Source organism: Macrobrachium nipponense, chromosome 3 (assembly GCF_015104395.2).
Source record: "Macrobrachium nipponense isolate FS-2020 chromosome 3, ASM1510439v2, whole genome shotgun sequence".
NCBI classification, from domain to species: Eukaryota; Metazoa; Arthropoda; class Malacostraca; order Decapoda; family Palaemonidae; genus Macrobrachium; species Macrobrachium nipponense.
The window spans coordinates 124,212,866-124,230,490 of record NC_087202.1 but is presented as its reverse complement, the minus strand read 5'-3'; the positions used below and the strand labels follow the sequence as shown (position 1 = coordinate 124,230,490).

Genomic DNA, 17,625 nt, shown 5'->3' with positions numbered 1-17,625 from the left:
TTCAAGCGCTATCGCTAGAGCCCGCAGAGGCTTCCACTAGACGAGTCTATCAGTCGAAGTGGGAGGTATTCAGAAGGTGGTGCAAGTCTAAGAAGTTGTCCTCCTCCAGTACCTCTATAACCGAAATCGCCGATTTCCTGTTGTTCTTGAGAGAGGTGCTCATCATTTGTCTGTATCGAAAATCAAAGGATACAGGAGCATGCTGTCGGCAGTATTTAGAAACAGAGGCCTAGACATTGCTGACAATAAAGATCTGCACGACTTGATTAGATCGTTTGAAACGACAAAATCGAAGGAACTAACTCCACCCAGCTGGAACCTGGACGTAGTTCTCAAGTTCCTTTCGTCGGACAGATTTGAGCCTCCCCACGTAGCGTCGTTCAGGGATATAACAAGAAAATGCTTGTTTCTCCTATCTTTGGCGACAGCCAAAAGAGTGGCGAACTTCATGCCCTAGAAGATGAAGTCGGCTTTAACAAAGACTCGGCCTTTTGCTCGTTTAGAAACTCTGTTTCTAGCGAAGAATGAAAATCCATCGAATCCCTGGCCCAAGAGATTCGAGATCAAAGGCTTATCGAGTCTGGTAGGGAGAGAAACAGAGAGGTCTCTTTGCCCGGTAAGAGCCTTGAAGTTCTTCTTACAAAGAAAGAAGCAAATGGGAGGCTCTAGACAAAGTCTTTGGTGTTCGATTAAGGACCCCACAAGAATCATGTCTAAGAACGCATTAGCTTTCTTCATTAGGAGCGTCATTACGGATGCTCACAAGTTCTGTCCGGACGACTCTTTTCCGCTTTTAAGAGTAAAAGCCCATGAAGTTAGAGCAGTGGCGACGTCTCTCTCTTTTCAGAAGAATATGTCATTAAAGAAAATCATTGACACGACATATTTGGAGGTGCAATTCAGTTTTTGCATCTCACGATCTTAAAGACGTTCGCGTGACCTACGAGAAATGTTTTTTCTCTGGACCATTTGTATCGGCGGATACAATACTGGGTACGGAGCAAACACCAATCCTTGAATTTGCACATACCTTCTACTAGATATGTTCTAGATTCCTGCTGACAAAGAGGGCTTAGTGCTGCACTGGCGGACAGTCACTGTTGTTCAGTAAGGAACTCTTGTGATATCTTTTAGGGGAGTATTTAAAAATTTTTTTTTTTTTTTTGAGAATTTTTTGTTTTTGTATAAATGAGTTTTTTCGTTTCGAGTTATGGGTTGTTTGTTATGAGTTCGTGGATAACTCAGAGCAATTCTATATACTAACATGGTGGTTAGGATCAGGTGGTCGGGATTGGTTATGCTCCTTCACAAGGTGTGTTGTCATAGAAGTGGTCCAGTACCCATGACAAAGTCCTTTTAGGCTCTGCCGAGTAAGCGGTTCTTATACCCATCGACAGACCCACAAGAACTCTAGCCATAGATCTAATATCTCGCTAAAGTCTTGAGGTGATGCAGACTACCGGGCTACAGCCACGAAGTCTACCACCTATCAGGTAGGAACCAAGGTTTTTCTTTTATACCTACAACATATGTTGTTTACCTGTCTATTTCCATATTAGCGTCTCTGACCCTCCACCAAAGGGTGCCAATCAGCTATGTATATATCTGACAGGTAAGTTCATTGTATGAAAATGATATTGTTATAATACAATAAAGTTTCATACATACTTACCTGGCAGATAATATACGATTAATGGCCCACCCAGCCTCCCCGCAGGAGACAGGTGGAAGAGAGAAAATATGATAGAAAACTGGGATGGTTCCTAGTCCTGCGCCCAGGGCAGGCAGGTAGATCACCTGACCTACCGGTAGCGAGTGGCGCGAAATTTGAATTTTTGTCGGGGACGACGGAGTCTTAGCTATGTATATATCTGCCAGGTAAGTATGTATGAAACTTTATTGTATTATAACAATATCATTTTTCAACCATTTCGGTAGAGTCAAATTTGACCGAAGGTTGAAATTTTGGCAATTATCGTTATTTATATGAAAATATCTCAAAACTGATATAAGCTACAACCATGGGTTGTTTTTAGTTGTATTGTGCATGAAATTGCGCACATTTCCATATATAAAACTTTATATAACGGCTAATTTTAAAATGGTGCAAACATTACCACAATCGCATGTATGATTTTTTTCGGAAGAGTTACCGCGTGAACGTAAGGAAAAAGTTTTTTCATAAATTCACCATAAATCAAAATATTGTGCTAGAGACTTCCAATTAGTTGCGAAATTAAGGTAAATGATTGAATATTACTAAATTATAAGAGTTTTAGCTTACAATTGCGTTTTTCTACCATTTCGGTAGTCAAAGTTGACCGAGGTTGAAATTTGGCAATTATCATTATTTATATGAAATATCTCAAAACTGATAAAAAGCTACAATCATGAGTATTTTATTGTTGTATTCTACATAAAAACGTGCACATTTTCATATATAATACTTTCATTGTAACGGCTAATTTACAATGGTACAAAAATTATGTCAAAGTGACAAAATAATTTCCGAGATGTGTCACAGATACTTTTTAGTGCGGCAAGAAAGAAATTTGCGCTTGCGCGCCTGCGTAACGATTGTAAACAAAACAACACCTTGATCTGTGAACTCCCAGCATCCCCCAAGGCGCGTGATTCAAAAGTTTTAGGCTGGTAGGCCTATAAGTATTTTTCCGCGAATTTAAAAAAAAAACTTTTGTAAGTCGACGTAAAATACGTCCAGTCGGCACACGGGAGACAAAAAATGTCGACGTAAAATACGTCCAGTCGGCGTAAGAGGGTTAATCAATATTAATATTTGAAAATTAGTAAATCATTTTTGTATCATAAAAATGTATTTAGTCGTGAAAATAACATAAAAATACAATAATTAGTGATTATTTTCGTAGGAAAATCCCGCGAATAGGCGAATCCCCCGCAAATAATATGTAGATATGGTCCAGAGAGAGATCCACAAATTAGTGAGTCCGTGTATTTTTTTGAACTAACTCAGGTTTCTTTTTCGGGAGATGGACTTCTTAACAATAAAAATATTTGAGGAAAATGCAAATTTCAGGAAAAATATTAAATTGTTTATTCAAAGACTTCATGTTAAATGCAATGCCTCTAAGATAATCTAAATATGTTTTTTCTTGGTATGTTAGCACAACTGATTTGATTCGTGATGCAGCATCCTTATATTTCTCTCTAGGTGGTTCACTAACGATGCCAGAAATAATCTGATTCATCTGAACATCTAGAAAGGTGATTTCTTGCTCTAAGAGACTCATAAACTTCCAGATGACTGGATGGGAACACCCAGCAAGTGATACGAAACTGCGATGCCATCCTTCCACAGAATTATTGGTACGATTAAGTTCATCGTTTGTTCTTGCATACATATTCCACAGAGGTATGCTAAATGTGGGTTCTCGGTGTCCTCATCGACATGGCTTGCCAATATAGTGATCTTCAAAGTAATCCAAAATTGGCAAACTCTCCTCTGCCATAAAATAATAGAGCTCTTCATGAACAGATTGTGTGGTCTTTCCTGTTTGTTACGCACATTCTTTAATTTCTTGAAATACTGGTGCGTGTGTGTTGCTGTGTAATTCTTTGATGACCTCACCTTGCCTCACTTTGACTTTTGCTTTACATGATGCTTTAGATTGCCTTCTTTCACGTTCGTATGATACCACACCGTTTGCCAATTCTTTTTGTTTAATGTAAATATATCCTTCATGATGCAATTTCACCTGTCCTTTATTGCTCTTCACAGACTCCATCTTCTATGGGTGGAAGTACTAGAGTGATTTGTAAGTGAACTCTTTGTAAACTAACTATGTAAGTAAAAAACTATGCAAGTAAAAAAAATGAGCAAACAACTGTACTGCTATGACAGTAAGAAGATTTAGTTAATGTAGCTGTTAGTAAAAGCAATATTACCTTGTTAGAAAAACAAGCAAACGGTAGAAAACGGGAAATTTTGGCAAGGGGGATTTTGTTGTACGGGGGATTTTGTTCGCCAGGGGATTTTGTCCCGATACCATCATCTGGGGGCTGGAGGCCCTTCCTGGAGGTCGGTGCCTTGAACGTCTTTGTTACAAAGACCACCTTTTGTATGGAATCGAATTGCTGAGTGATGTCGTCTTTACACCAGGGGGACTGGATGGTATCCCTGGATATGCAAGACACATTTTCACATACCAACCCACCCAGACTTAAAAATTCCTGCGGTTTGTTTCTCGAGGCAAGATTTTCCTGGTTTGGGCCCTGTGCTTCGGTCTGACGACAGCCCTTCAAGTTTACTCACGGGTACTCTCTCTCTCCTCTGGGTAAGTGGCTTCACCTTCTGGGAATCAGTATTTCTCTATTTAGACAACCAGCCTCTTCAATCCCCGTTGCAGCAACAGTGCATGAAGGACTTATAGAAAATGCTCTGCCTAACTCAACAATTAGGCATTTTAATAAACACCCAAAAATCTCAGATGACACCTTTGCAACAGATTCTATATTTGGGGATGAATCTAGACAGTCAAGCTTTTCAGGTTTCTCTATTGCAGAAGAGTTGTGTCGTTCTCCAAACAATGTCAGTTCCTTACCATGAAGAATTGTACAGCTCTGCAGATGTGCTTGTTGGGAACACTGGGCTCGGTTGAGCGATTTGTGAATCTGGGCAGACTTCACATGAGGCCTCGCCAGATTCAACTGGTGTCGGACAACCCAGCTAGATTCTGTAGTTTTCCCGATATCGACGGAAATCAAAGAAGATCTCGGTGGTTGTCGGAGGAAAAACTACTAGAAGGAATTTCCCTTATTCCTCTGAACCCCAACCTAGAATTTTACTCTGACGTGTTGGATCTAGGCTGGGGAGCTCTGTTATGAGTTTAACGTGTAATAGGGAAATGGAAGTCATAGCAGCGATCCCTTCACATCGACATCAAGGAACCTTTAGCAGTCTTCCTGGGAATTCAGACATTTTCTCATCTAGTCACAGGAAAGATAGTACAATCAACCCCCGCTGTTCGTGGACTCCGGATTTGCAGACTAACGTATTTGCGGATTTCTCTGTGGATCTTATTTACCCATTATTTGCTGGAAATGTGCATATTTGCAGTATTTTTCTATGAGAAATATCCACAAATTACTGAATTTTCATATCAATTTCATGCATTTTTTTGTGATAAAACTATTAAAAACCAAGTATAAGCATTTTTAGCAGGTTTTTCTTGATTTTGAAATAACAATATAGGCAGCTTTAAGCATTTTTATAGGGGGGTTCTAAGTATTCGTGGATTCTAGCTATTGTTGGGGGGAGGCGTCTGGTACGCATCCCCTGTGAATGCAGAGGGTCCACTGTAGCGATTTACTCAGACAACACCACAACGCTGTCGTATGTAAGAAGCAGTGAGGAGCTCACTCCTCCCTTTACGAGGTGGCCAGGAAACTCCTTCTCTGGGCGGACTGGAACCAGATAAAGCTCATTCCTTGTTTTGGCCAGGGCAGAATGAACGTCCTTGTGGATGAATTAAGTTGCTCGCACCAAGTGCTACCAACAGAATGGACTCTGCCTGGATCTATGGGGGTTATGGGGAAAACCCTCAATAGATCTCTTTGCTCAAATGGAACAATTCTCTTTTCCTCCCCCATTCCTGATCCTTAACCTGGACAACAAATGCGATGTTTATGGACTGGACAAGTCTAGATGTTTATGCTTTTCCACTGTTTGGTTTGATTATTGAAGTGATAAACAAGTTCTCATCTCAACTGAATGTCTCCGTGACTCTAGTAGTCCCATTCTGGCCCAGGAAAGAGTGGTTTCCAGACTTGCTTCAACTCTTAGTGGACTTCCCACTGCTCCTGCCACAAAACAGTCGCTGTTCAGACAGCCCCACTTCCTCAGATTTCATCAAGCAGTATCTGCTCTGGCCCTGACAGGATTTGGACCGTCAGGAGCTTCCTTAGAGCGGAAGAAATTTTTATAAAAGCTGCAGACACAATTGCTCAAAGCTGGCGAATCTCTTCTAGCAAACTCTATCAGTCAAAATGGTCCATTTTCAGAGGATAGTGTTAAGAGAATCACATCTCTTCTGAGACAACTATGATGCAGCTGGTAGACTTTTTTATCTCATAAATGCGAGGAAGTTGTCGTCAGCCACCATTGAAGAATATAGGTCTATGCTAAGCTCAGTCTTCAGGCATAAGATCTGATATAGTGGCATGGAACTTAGATGTGGTGTTCAAATGGCTTTCAACCTCTGCCTTTGAACCTTTGTACTCAACTTCGCTTTGGAATCCTACTCAGAAGACATTGTTCTTAGTAGCGTTAGCAACAGCTAAATGTGTCAGCAAGATTCAGGTAATGTACAAGAGAGTAGGATTCAATCAAGGAGATGCTGTCAGCTCTCTCTCTGTCTCTGTCTCTGTCTTTTCTTGCTAAAAATGAGAACGCAGCTGACCCTTGGTCAAGCTCATTCGATATCAAGAACCTAATGGACATCCTCTGGGCCAGAAGAAGAGGAGAGGCTCCTATGTCCAGTAAGGGCTCTTTGATATTACATCAGTAGAACTGAAAAGATAAGGGGACCATCAGACAATCTTTGGTGTTCAGTCAAGAATCCATCATGTCCCCTTTCCAAGATTCCCCTAGCCTTGGGTTTGAGAAGCTTATCACCGAAGCTCATTCACAAGTTCAAGAAGTCACTCTTCCCGTTTTAAGAGTCAAAGCACATGAGGTTTGAGCAGCAGCCACTTCATTAGCCTTTTGCCACAGTATGTCCTTGGCCTCGATTCTGCAGTCAACTTTCTGGAGGTCAAAGTCAATTTCCGCATCTTATTATCTCAAGGATGTCGAAACATTTGAAAATTGTAATGCATATTTTTACGTATGAGCCCGGCCTTGAGAGAGGCTCCGATACGTAAACAGGAAAAGTTAAGGGAGAACAAGGTGAATTTACTTGAACTTACCGTAAAACGAATTTATAGTGATAATTTACTCCAGAGGAAAAGGTAGGTCGCCAGAAACTCAGCTAAATACTTTACAGCTATTTATTTACAAGAGGCTCGTACTGGCCTGGAGAAAAGTAAATGCTACTGGTCCCCACGTGGAATTATGATCTCTCACAAATGGATAATAGATGGCTCAAAATGGAATTTGTAAAAGCTGGTTTCATAATCGTGGGTAATGCAACACTTGCGGGCAGAGAGACATGGCACGTGACTCAAGGAATCTGGAAAAAGGATCCCAGATTAAACAAGATAAAAGGAAAAGGATCTCTTTTTATCAGTTACTATTATTTCGTTCTCTACCACTGGGGAAAAGGAACTTTAATGTTTCACTGAGGTATGCACTGAAGGCTTAGTCTTTAACAAGTCACAAGGGGGAGCATGTGGCCCGATGAGGACAAAGGGCTTTTGATGTAGGAGGGATAAAAATGAGACTTGAAAATGAAATTAGCAAGAGTCGTATGGTAGTAAAAGGTGCTGGTTTGGAGTTTACACTTTTAGACGTACCTGGATGCAATGTTCAGTGTGGACCCTTTGTGGAAAAGTGCGGCGTCCGGCTTGGTCTCAGATTTGGGCGCGCCAATAACGCCGTTAGGCTTAAGTGTGGGAGGCTGACTGGCCTGACATCCGTCCGAGGTCACGAACTGCAGTCGACTGAGAGAGATACTGGTTGTCTTGGAATCACGGGGCTTCCAAATACCGCCTCGGCCACTGCCTGAAAGTGATCACAACAACCAGCAAATTGGGAAGGAAAAAGAGGTCTTATTGTAGAGGTCCCTAAGATCCATCTCGAAGCCTAGCTACTCTTGTGACTTGCCTCTCTTACCCTAAGCTTCCGTCAGACCGGAAATTCCTCCCTAGCCTTCCTACGACATGCTCTCTCCCAACATCAGTTGCTTTAGGAGAAGGCATGGCTGCTTTTTATAAATACAATTAATAAAAAAAACTGCTGGGAAGGCGAGGCGTTCTATAAACGTAGCAATATGTTAGGACCTATTTCCGTGGCCAGCATGGTATAAGGAGAGGAGACTGTCTGTCCCTTATTCTATCTCCTCGCCTTGTGTTGAGGTGTTTGAGTTTTTTGGGAAACCTGGGGGGCTACAATGTACCCGGAGTACCCTACAGTTCTTATTTTAGTGGTTGGGGTGGTGGTTTTTTAATCTAGTGTAGTGTCAGTGTCGTTATTTTTTCTGGTTTAAGCCCAGGGTAAGGTAAATGTCTTTTCTTTGTCATCCATCATCCATCGGCGTACCGCCATGGATGCAAAATCCCCACTAAGTAGAAGCTACTCATGGCCAGTGTTGCCAAGTCTTCTACGATTTAAGAGAGCACCAACCAGAGGCAGTAATCACCTGCAGCTGCTCTCTTAAGAGGTAAGGTACTATAAGCATTTTTGCAATGCTAGCAGTGTCCATTTCAAAGCCATTATCTTTTCTATAATGATTTTAAGTAGTTAGTCCATGATTCCCACCTCCATTTAATGTGGAATCAGCTATGTAAAGGCTTTGTAAGTTACTTATGTAAAAATGGCATACCTTATATGTTTTATATAATACTTACTAAGCAGTTACATAATCAGAGCCCTCCCTCCACCCCTCTGATGGAAGCTTTTGGAAGAAAATGAATTGGGAGGTTCTGGTAATTTGTACCTAACTATCCTGAAGGTGGGTGGGTCCTGTTCACCCACAAGAGTGATGGCAGTGCTACCGTGAAGTTTGAAATTTTGGAATGCCAAGGTAGAAAGCTTTCAGCTATGTAACTGCTTGGTAAGTATTTTGTAATAACCTGGTTTTATTATAAAAATGTCAATTTTGCTTATTTCAAGCTGTAAACATTTATTTGTTCATGAAGCTTACCTGTCAGATATATATATAGCTGTATTCTCCGAAGTCCGACAGAATTTCAAAACTTACGACACACGTAGTGGGAGTCAGGTGGTTAGTACCCATTCCTGCCGCTGGGAGGCGGGTATCAGGAACCATTCCCATTTTCTATTCAGATTTTCTCTGTCGCTGGTACTGTAAACATCTGTTTTCAGTACCTCCGTCTTTGGATTTTTGAAACTTTTGGCTACTTAAGTATCCTGATTGATTTTTGGTTTTCTGACTTTGGATCTGTGGCTAGGCACACGTTATTTGTGGACTGATTTAGAATTTGGCTTGATTGTTCCTTAAACTAAGATGTCTGGGTCTAGTTCGGCTAGCGCCAGGGTTTGTTGTAAGGATGAATGTAGGGTGAGGCTACCGAAAGCATCGGTAGACCCACACACTGTATGCAAGAATTGTAGAGGGCTTGTGTGTATGTTTGATGATCGCTGCAATGAGTGTGAAAGTCTGTCTGATTCTGGTTGGAAGGCGTATGAATCCTATGTTCATAAGTTGGAGCGCGATAGGATTAGGAGGTCTTCCTCCAAGAGTATTTCAGATAGTAAACGTCAGGGCATTGATCTTTCTCCTACTAACCCTCCAGTAGCATTTGCGACTCCTAACCCTGTAGTGTCGCCTTCGGGCCCTGAAATAGTGTCTGTGGAGGGTAATGCCCTTTCTGTGATTCTTGAGTCATTACGTAATCTGGAATCTAAAGTGCTCGCCTTGGAAGGCAAAAGTGATCCGAGTGCAGTTAAGTGCAGTGATGGTGCCCCTAGTGTTGTGGAGGGGGCGTCAGATCGGCATTATTTCGCCTCTAGGCCGGGACCTCTGCCGGACTCCCAGGTTTCAGGGAGAGGGCATGTCGAAAGCCGAAGGAGGGTTACGGGGAACCCCCACCGATCTGACGTCCCTTCGGCAGTTACTGTTGACGCTTCCCAGGCTGCCAAGGAGCATGCGCGCGCACGCCTCCTTAAGGAGTGCTTCTCGTCCTCCGAGGCTTCCTCCCCGCGGGTGGAGTTCTCAGTCGGACTCTCGCCTGTTGAAGAGGAGCTTTCGTGAGCGGGACGCTTTACGTCCTGTTGCTTCGCCTGATCTGCGGTCTTCCCCGGATAGCTTCGCAGCCTTCCCGCCGCAGAAGAGAACCAAGACGTCGTCCGATGATGACGCCTTCGAGCGCCCCAGTCGCTCCAGGGATCGCGCTGTGGTGGTTCCTGTGAGAAGGAAGAAGGCGTCCCCTCGCCCCTCGCCTTCTCACAGGTTCAGCACTTGCTTCTTTGCTGTCGAAGAGAGAGGCGGAACCTCGTCGTCGGAGGAAGGATGACAGACTGCCCGTTAAGAGGACCAGACAGTCTCCCACTTCTTCTCCTTGCTCGTCTCTTTCACCTGTTTCGTCGCCCTCTAGATTTCGTGCAGCTCCCCAGCGGCTATCTAGAGGGCACGAGCAGCGTTTTTCTAAACGTTCTTCCGTCAAGAGGGAGCAACATCGTAGCTCTCGGAGCAAGGACTGCTTTCCTGCTCCTCTGGACGCTCCCCTTTCTTCGCTGCGTGACGCTCCGTCGCTTGATCACGACGTTAGCTCTGCTGCTTCGCGCAGTCGAGTTTCTCGACGAGATGTCTCTCACTCTTCCTTGAAAGAACGCTTCTCTTGCGGCTAAGCATGACGCCCCGCAAGAAGCGAGGATGGACTCTTTTCCTTCTACCACGTCTCGGACAGTTCGTTTGGACGCCTATCGGGACGCTTGTTTTGACGCTCGTCAGGACACCAGGCGTGACGCCTTGCTGGATGCTTCTGTTGACGCTCGTCATGACGCTAGACGTGACGCTTTACTGGACGCTTCTGTGGACGCTCGGATGGACGCTGATGTGGATGCTCGCTGACGTTCGTGCGCTCGTTTTGACGATCTTCAAGACTCTTCCCACCCTCAAGAGGCGCGCCGTATTTCTTCAAAAGAAGCTTCTACTTCAGTTCCTCAACCTGCTGTGGAGTTGTTAGAAGAGACTCACTCTGCTGCTTTGCCTTCGTCGTCTCAGCAACGCTCTTGTTTAAGGCTTGGACCTAAAGGACTTTTCCCTCTGCTTTCGGTGGTTCCGTCTAGCTCTCCTGCAGAAGAGGGTGAGGTGAGCAGCGCTTCGGAGGAAGCTAACGATGAACAACCGACTACGTCTGCTTCTTCAGATTACCAGGTTTTTACCCGCCTTCTTCGGACCGCGTTTGGAGATACGTTCCAACCCTCTGCCCCCCGCTCTCCTCCTTCTCAACTTTCGTCTTCAAAAGCCAGTAAGACCACGGGTTTCGTGAAGATGAAGAAGTCCCTTTCAACTAAGAGAGCTTTTCGCAAGGTCCACGACTGGATGGAGTCAAGGAAAGCTCAAGGGAAGACCTCTTTTGTCCTACTGCCTTCAAGACTTAGCGGTAAGGCGGGCATGTGGTACGAGACGGGAGAGGACGTCGGTCTGAGAGTTCCCTCTTCCGCTCAGGGGGACTTCGCCAGTCTAGTGGACGCTTCGAGGAGGTCACTTCTTTCATCCGCTAAAGTGACTTGGACAACCTCAGAGTTGGATCACCATCTGAAAGGCCTCTTTCGCACGTTAGAGGTTTTTAACTTCTTGGACTGGTGCCTGGGAGTACTGGATACCCAGTCAAGGAGTCCGGACTCGATTAGCCTGGGGGAGCTGTCCAGCGTCATGTCGTGTATGGACAAGGCCATCAGGGATGGTTCGGAGCTAGCTAGCTTCACACTTTTGTGGCAGGACCTCTTTGAAAAGGAGAGCCCTCTTCTGTAACTTCACGGCGAAGTTAGTTTCTCCCTTGCAGAGGGCGGAGTTGTTGTTTGCCCCTCTTTCGGACCATCTCTTCCCTCAGGCTATGATTAAAGTTCTTGCAGTCAGCTTGCAAGAGAAAGCAACTCAGGACCTACTTGCCCAATCTTCTCGACGACCTGCAGTACCTTTGACGTCGGGAGTTCAAGCTTAGAAGAAACCGAAGCCCTTTCGAGGCGGATCTTCCTCGAGACCGTCTCCTCGAGGAAGAGGCCTTCCCAGAGGCAGAGCCCCTGCGAAACCCAGGGGCAAGAAATGAGCAAGCAGTCCTTCAGTCACCGGTAGGAGCCAGACTTCTTTTATTTGCGGAAGCCTTGAGAGAGAAAGATGCGGACAACTGGTCACTCAACATCCTAGAGAAGGGTTACAGGATCCCTTTCCTGAAACCACCCCCGCTGTGTACGACACCCAGGGATATGTCGCCCTCTTACCATGGGGAAAAACAACAGATACTTTACGATCTGCTCGAGAAGAGAGCAGTCGAACAGGTTTTGGACCTGGAATCCCCGGGCTTTTACAACAGACTGTTCCTGGTGCCGAAACAGTCGGGAGGGTGGCGACCGGTGTTAGATGTAAGCAGTCTAAACCTCTTTGTCGCCTAGCAGAAGTTCAAGATGGAGACGCCTCAGTCAGTTTTTGGGGCCTTAAGACCAGGGGATTGGATGGTGTCCTTAGATCTCCAGGACGCATATTTTCATGTCCCGATCCATCCCCAGTCCATGAAGTACCTGCGGTTTGTCCTGAGGGGGAAGGTATTTCAATTCAGGGCTCTCTGCTTCAGTTTGAGCACGGCCCCGATGGTCTTCACCTTGTTAATGAAGAACGTGGCGAGGTGGCTTCATCTGTCGAACATCAGGATCTCTCTCTACCTAGACGACTGGCTTATTCGAGCCTCTTCGGAAGACCGGTGTCTGGAGGACCTTCATACGACTGGGACTTCTGGTGAATTTCGAAAAGTCACATCTGACCCCAACGCAATCCATCGTTTATCTGGGGATTCAGATGGATTCAGTGGCTTTTCGGGCTTTTCCGTCTCAGGGACGTCGGCAGCAATGCTTAAGCAAAGTGTCGGCCTTTCTGGGGAAAGAATCATGCTCGGTGAGGGAATGGATGAGTCTGCTGGGGACCATTTCCTCGCTGGAGAAGTTTGTTTCCCTGGGGAGGCTGCACCTCAGACCTCTTCAGTTTTTCCTGTCGGAAACTGGAATCACGAGGACGACATGGATGTGATCTTGAAGATCTCGAAAGAGGTGAAAGAACACCTAAGATGGTGGTTCGATCCTTCGAAGCTGGCGGAAGGAGTTTCCCTCAAGCTTCAGAGCCCCGACCTAGTGTTGTTCTCCGACGCGTCTTCCACGGGGTGGGGAACAACACTGGGAGGGGAGGAAGTGTCAGGAACCTGGAGAGGGGAACAGGTGTCCTGGCACATAAACCTCAAGGAGCTGGCAGCAATTCATCTTGCGCTCCAGTTCTTTCAAGACAAGGTCTCTCGCCGGGTTGTGCAAATCAACTCAGACAACACCACAGCTCTGGCATACATCAAGAAGCAGGGAGGAACACACTCTCGGTCCCTGTTCTCTTTAGCGAAGGAGATCTTGTTGTGGGCGAGGGCATGCGACGTGACGATCCTTACGAGGTTCGTCGCAGGCATCGAGAACGTCTGTGCAGACCTCCTCAGTTGGCAAGGTCAGCTGCTGCCGACCGCCGCAGACGGACCCCTACATCAAGATGTATGCCAGGAGCTGTGGAGCTTGTGGGGACGTCCTCTCGTGGACATCTTCGCGACGTTGAGAACGAAGAGACTTCCGCTTTACTGCTCCCTGGTGCTGGATCCGGGAGCATTGGCAATAGACGCCCTTCTATGGGACTGGACAGGGCTAGACCTTTACGCCTTTCCCCCGTTCAAGATCCTAGGGGAGGTTCTGAGGAAATTTGCAGCCTCAGAGGGGACGAGGATGACGCTAGTCGCCCCCTTCTGGCTTGCAACGAACTGGTTCATAGAGGTCATGTCCTTCGTAGTAGACTTCCCGAGGACGCTTCCGTCAAGGATAGATCTACTCAGACAGCCCCACTTCGAGAGGTAGCACAAAAACCTCTCCGCTCTGAGTCTGACTGCGTTCAGACTATCCAAAAGCTGGCCAGAGCGAGAGGTTTTTCAAGACCTGTGGCAAGAGCGATTGCAAATGCAAGAAGAGCTTCCTCCCTTGCAGTGTACCAATCGAAGTGGGCCGCTTTCAGGAGCTGGTGCAAGAAGAAGGGCATTTCCTCCGCCACGACCTCTGTGAGCCAGATCGCTGACTTTCTCCTTTACCTGAGGAAGGACTTGAAGCTGGCAGTCCCGACGATAAAAGGCTACAGAAGTGTGTTGTCTGTAGTCTTTCGACACAGAGGCCTGGGCTTGCCTAACGACAGAGACCTTCACGATCTCCTAAAATCTTTCGAGACAACGAAGGTACCTCAACCTAGAGTACCATCATGGAACTTGGACATGGTTCTAAAGTTCCTTATGTCCAATCATTTCGAGCCGCTTCACACTGCTTCACTTAGAGACGTGACAAGAAAAACTGTTTTCCTAACTGCTCTGGCGACGGCGAAGAGAGTTAGCGAAATCCAAGCTATCAGTAAGCATGTTGGTTTCAAGAACCACAATGGCGTTTGTTCTTTGAGCCCGACATTTCTGGCGAAGAACGAGAACCCGTCAAACCCTTGGCCTAAGACTTTTGAGATTAAGGGTATGGCCGAAATTGTTGGTCGGGAGCCAGAGAGAGTCCTGTGCCCTGTCAGGGGTCTCAAATTCTACTTGCAGAGGACGAAGGATTGCAGAGGGCCTTCTGGTAACTTGTGGTGTTCGGTTAAAAGGCCAGATCTGCCAATGTCTAAGGGACACCATCAAGGAGGCGCATTCTTCGTGCAGTGACAGTGATATGAGGCTGTTTAAAGAGAACGCCCACGAAGTGAGGGCTATCTCTACCTCGGTAGCCTTTCACAAAAACATGGCACTAAGTGACATTTTGAGTGCCACCTTTTGGCGTAGTAACTCGGTGTTCGCTTCACACTACCTGCGGGAGGTGAAGACAGCATACGTCGCCGCAGACACTATTTTGGGGGCAGGAAGTAACACTCATCCTATCCTATAGGTTGGCTAGGTGAGCTTTTAATTATTGTGTTTTTTATGGTTGTAGGGTCGACCGCCTAAGGCCGACCTCTCTTCCTTTAGCCCAGTTTTGTGGGATTTAACCTTTGGTAGACTAGACCAGGTGGTATTTTTTGCTTCTTTGCCCTCATTGTATGGTCAAATGGTCTAGTCGCATTGTGGTCACGCCCCCGCTGACAGATCATCTAGAACTCACCAGCTACATAGGTCACTACCTTGTTGGAGACTATAGTAAAGCAGAAGCAGACTTGGGTGACAGTAATCACGAAGTCAGCTATGCTAACAGGTAAGGAACCAAGATGTCAATCATCTGCATGTATATGTTTCTTAAAATCCTATTCTGTCTCTCCCCACCTCCAAAGGTGGGATTCAGCTATATTTATATCTGACAGGTAAACTTCATGAACAAAATGATATTGTTATGATACAATAAAGTTTGTTCATACTTACCTGGCAGATATATATATTCAAAGTACCCACCCACATCCCCTCAGGAGACAGTGGGAATAGAAAATCTGAATAGAAAATGGGAATGGTTCCTGATACCCGCCTCCCAGCGGCGGGAATGGGTACTAACCACCTGACTCCCACTACGTGTGTCGTAAGTTTTGAAATTCTGTCGGACTTTGGAGAATACAGCTATATACATATATATCTGCCAGGTAAGTATGAACAAACTTTATTGTATCATAATAATATCATTTTTATAGCGAATAGTCTAGGGCTGTAACAGCTATATTCTGTCTTAACTTTGTTCCTCGTTGGACAAGTTGGTTATGTGCTCGCCCACCAATTCGGTAGTCCTGAGTTTAATTCCCCCCTGCCAACATGGAATCAGGGGAATTTGTTTTGGTGATCAGAAATTAATTTCTCAATATAATGTGGTTTGGATCCCACAATAAGCTGTAGGTCCCGTTGCTAGGTAACCAATTGGTTCCTAGCAGTGTAACAATATTTAATCCTTTGGGGCCAGCCCTAGGAGAGCTGTTAAGCAGCTCAGTGGTCTGGTTAAACTAAGATATACTTAACTTTCTGCCTGACTTTAATTGAGATGCTGGAACTATAGATAACAGATGTTTTTGTGAATCAAATGTAATTTTTTTAAAATTTATATTCTCATACAAACCCATTATTTATACAAATTTACCCATCTCCCATGCCACATGTTTTAGTTGTAGCTCTTCCTTCTTTGAAAATGTTTGCTAGGGAGCTATTCATGAGAAACAATATTGGCAGTCTAAATAATGTTTGTATGGAGTAATTTATTATTATTATTTTTTTAAATTTAACTAGTGTGAGATTTCATATGTTACAGGTAATAGTGGTAAAAGCGAAGAATACCTTTCTGAATTTGCACATATAGCTGCTGTTATTACTCCTGTGAACTGGCTTTCTTGTGGGGGAGATGAATTACTTGTTGGTCGTGCAGGCTACCTGAGCGGTCTCCTCTGGTTGCGTTCAGAACTTGAATGTGAGGTATAGTACAGTGCTTCTTATTCTTCTTCTTTCCTACCGTTATCCCTACATTAAGGGGTCAGTTGCCTGATGCGCCGTCACCACTGCCTTCTATCAAAGGCATCATCCTCCACCAAACCTATTCTCTCCATATCTTCCTTCACTTTATCTCATCATTCTCTGTCTTCCTCTAACAGGTTTCTCCCAAACCTTCTTCACTCTCCTCATCATCCATCCTGAACCCATGCCCATACCACCTCAATCATGACACTCTTATCACCTCTGTAATCTTTACTAATCCTTGCCCTTCTTATTTCATAATTTTCCAATCTCTCAAGCAGCGATATTTCCATAATCCACCTCAGCATTCTCATCTGTGTTCTCTCAAGCTTTACTTCCTATTTTCTTCTTAGAGCTCATGTTTCTGCTCCATACATCAACACTTGTCTTATCACTGTTATATATCTTGACTTTTAGCTTGATTGGCATTTTCTTATCATATACCACTCCAGCTACCTCTCTCCCCTTCCTCCAAGCAGCTTTTCAGTGTTTACATCTCTGGTAATGATAAGGTAAGGGGGCTAAGGGTATGGAATAGTTATTTTGCATCCATAGAGTGCTATTTGACATTATCTGAAAAGGCCTGGGCCTTTTTAGTATTGTGGATAATTGAAGAATTATTTTATAACATATGTTCATGAAGAAATACTTATATGTTCATGAAGAAATACTTTTTTACCTAATTTTTTAAACAAATCATTTATGTAATTTTGACTTGTATATTTCAGGTTTTAGATGAGTCATCCGTCAATGCCATTTTGGATGCAATGGTGCAGTCGGGTCAGCAGTATTCCAGTGCACGTAAGAGTCCCATACCACTGATGTATCAATATTACAAAACAGAATACCTTGGAGCTGCTCATGGTTTAGCAGGCATACTTCTGATGATGTTGAGGTAACATCTATTGTTTCCTTATTTGTTACTTGTGTATGGTGAAACAAAAATTGGAAAAACAAATTAACTTTGGTGTGTAAGAGTATTCCTGTTTTTCTTTTTCAAATTTTTATTTGTTCATATACAAAAGAAATCTTCGGTCTTAACATTTGGTTATATCTTTGAGCGCCAGCTGGAAAACCGGTAAAATTAGTAAAAAGTGTGTATGCTTGTATGCAAGGAACTATTGGCATCTGTGCATAATCACGAGCTGTGTAGGACCTCCCACAATCCTTTAGGAATCTCATGATTGTGTCAGTTATTTTCTTAACGCTTTAAGAGAGGACGTGCTTTGCTCTCTGTCCATTTAAAGCTGCTTTAGTTTGCCCGCTTTTAATTTCTTTCTGTTT

General features: G+C 44.5%; 1 protein-coding gene across 2 annotated transcripts in view; it reads left to right on the top strand.

Annotated features, from left to right (window-relative positions):
* Positions 1-17,625, top strand: part of LOC135222037 (lanC-like protein 3) — a 55,058-nt gene that overhangs the window by 18,988 nt on the left and 18,445 nt on the right. For both annotated transcript variants that reach the window (XM_064260171.1, XM_064260172.1), the window contains exons 3-4: positions 16,142-16,302; positions 17,070-17,236. In XM_064260171.1, coding sequence (XP_064116241.1) covers positions 16,142-16,302; positions 17,070-17,236 — 328 coding nt within the window. The remainder of the gene's footprint in view (positions 1-16,141; positions 16,303-17,069; positions 17,237-17,625) is intronic.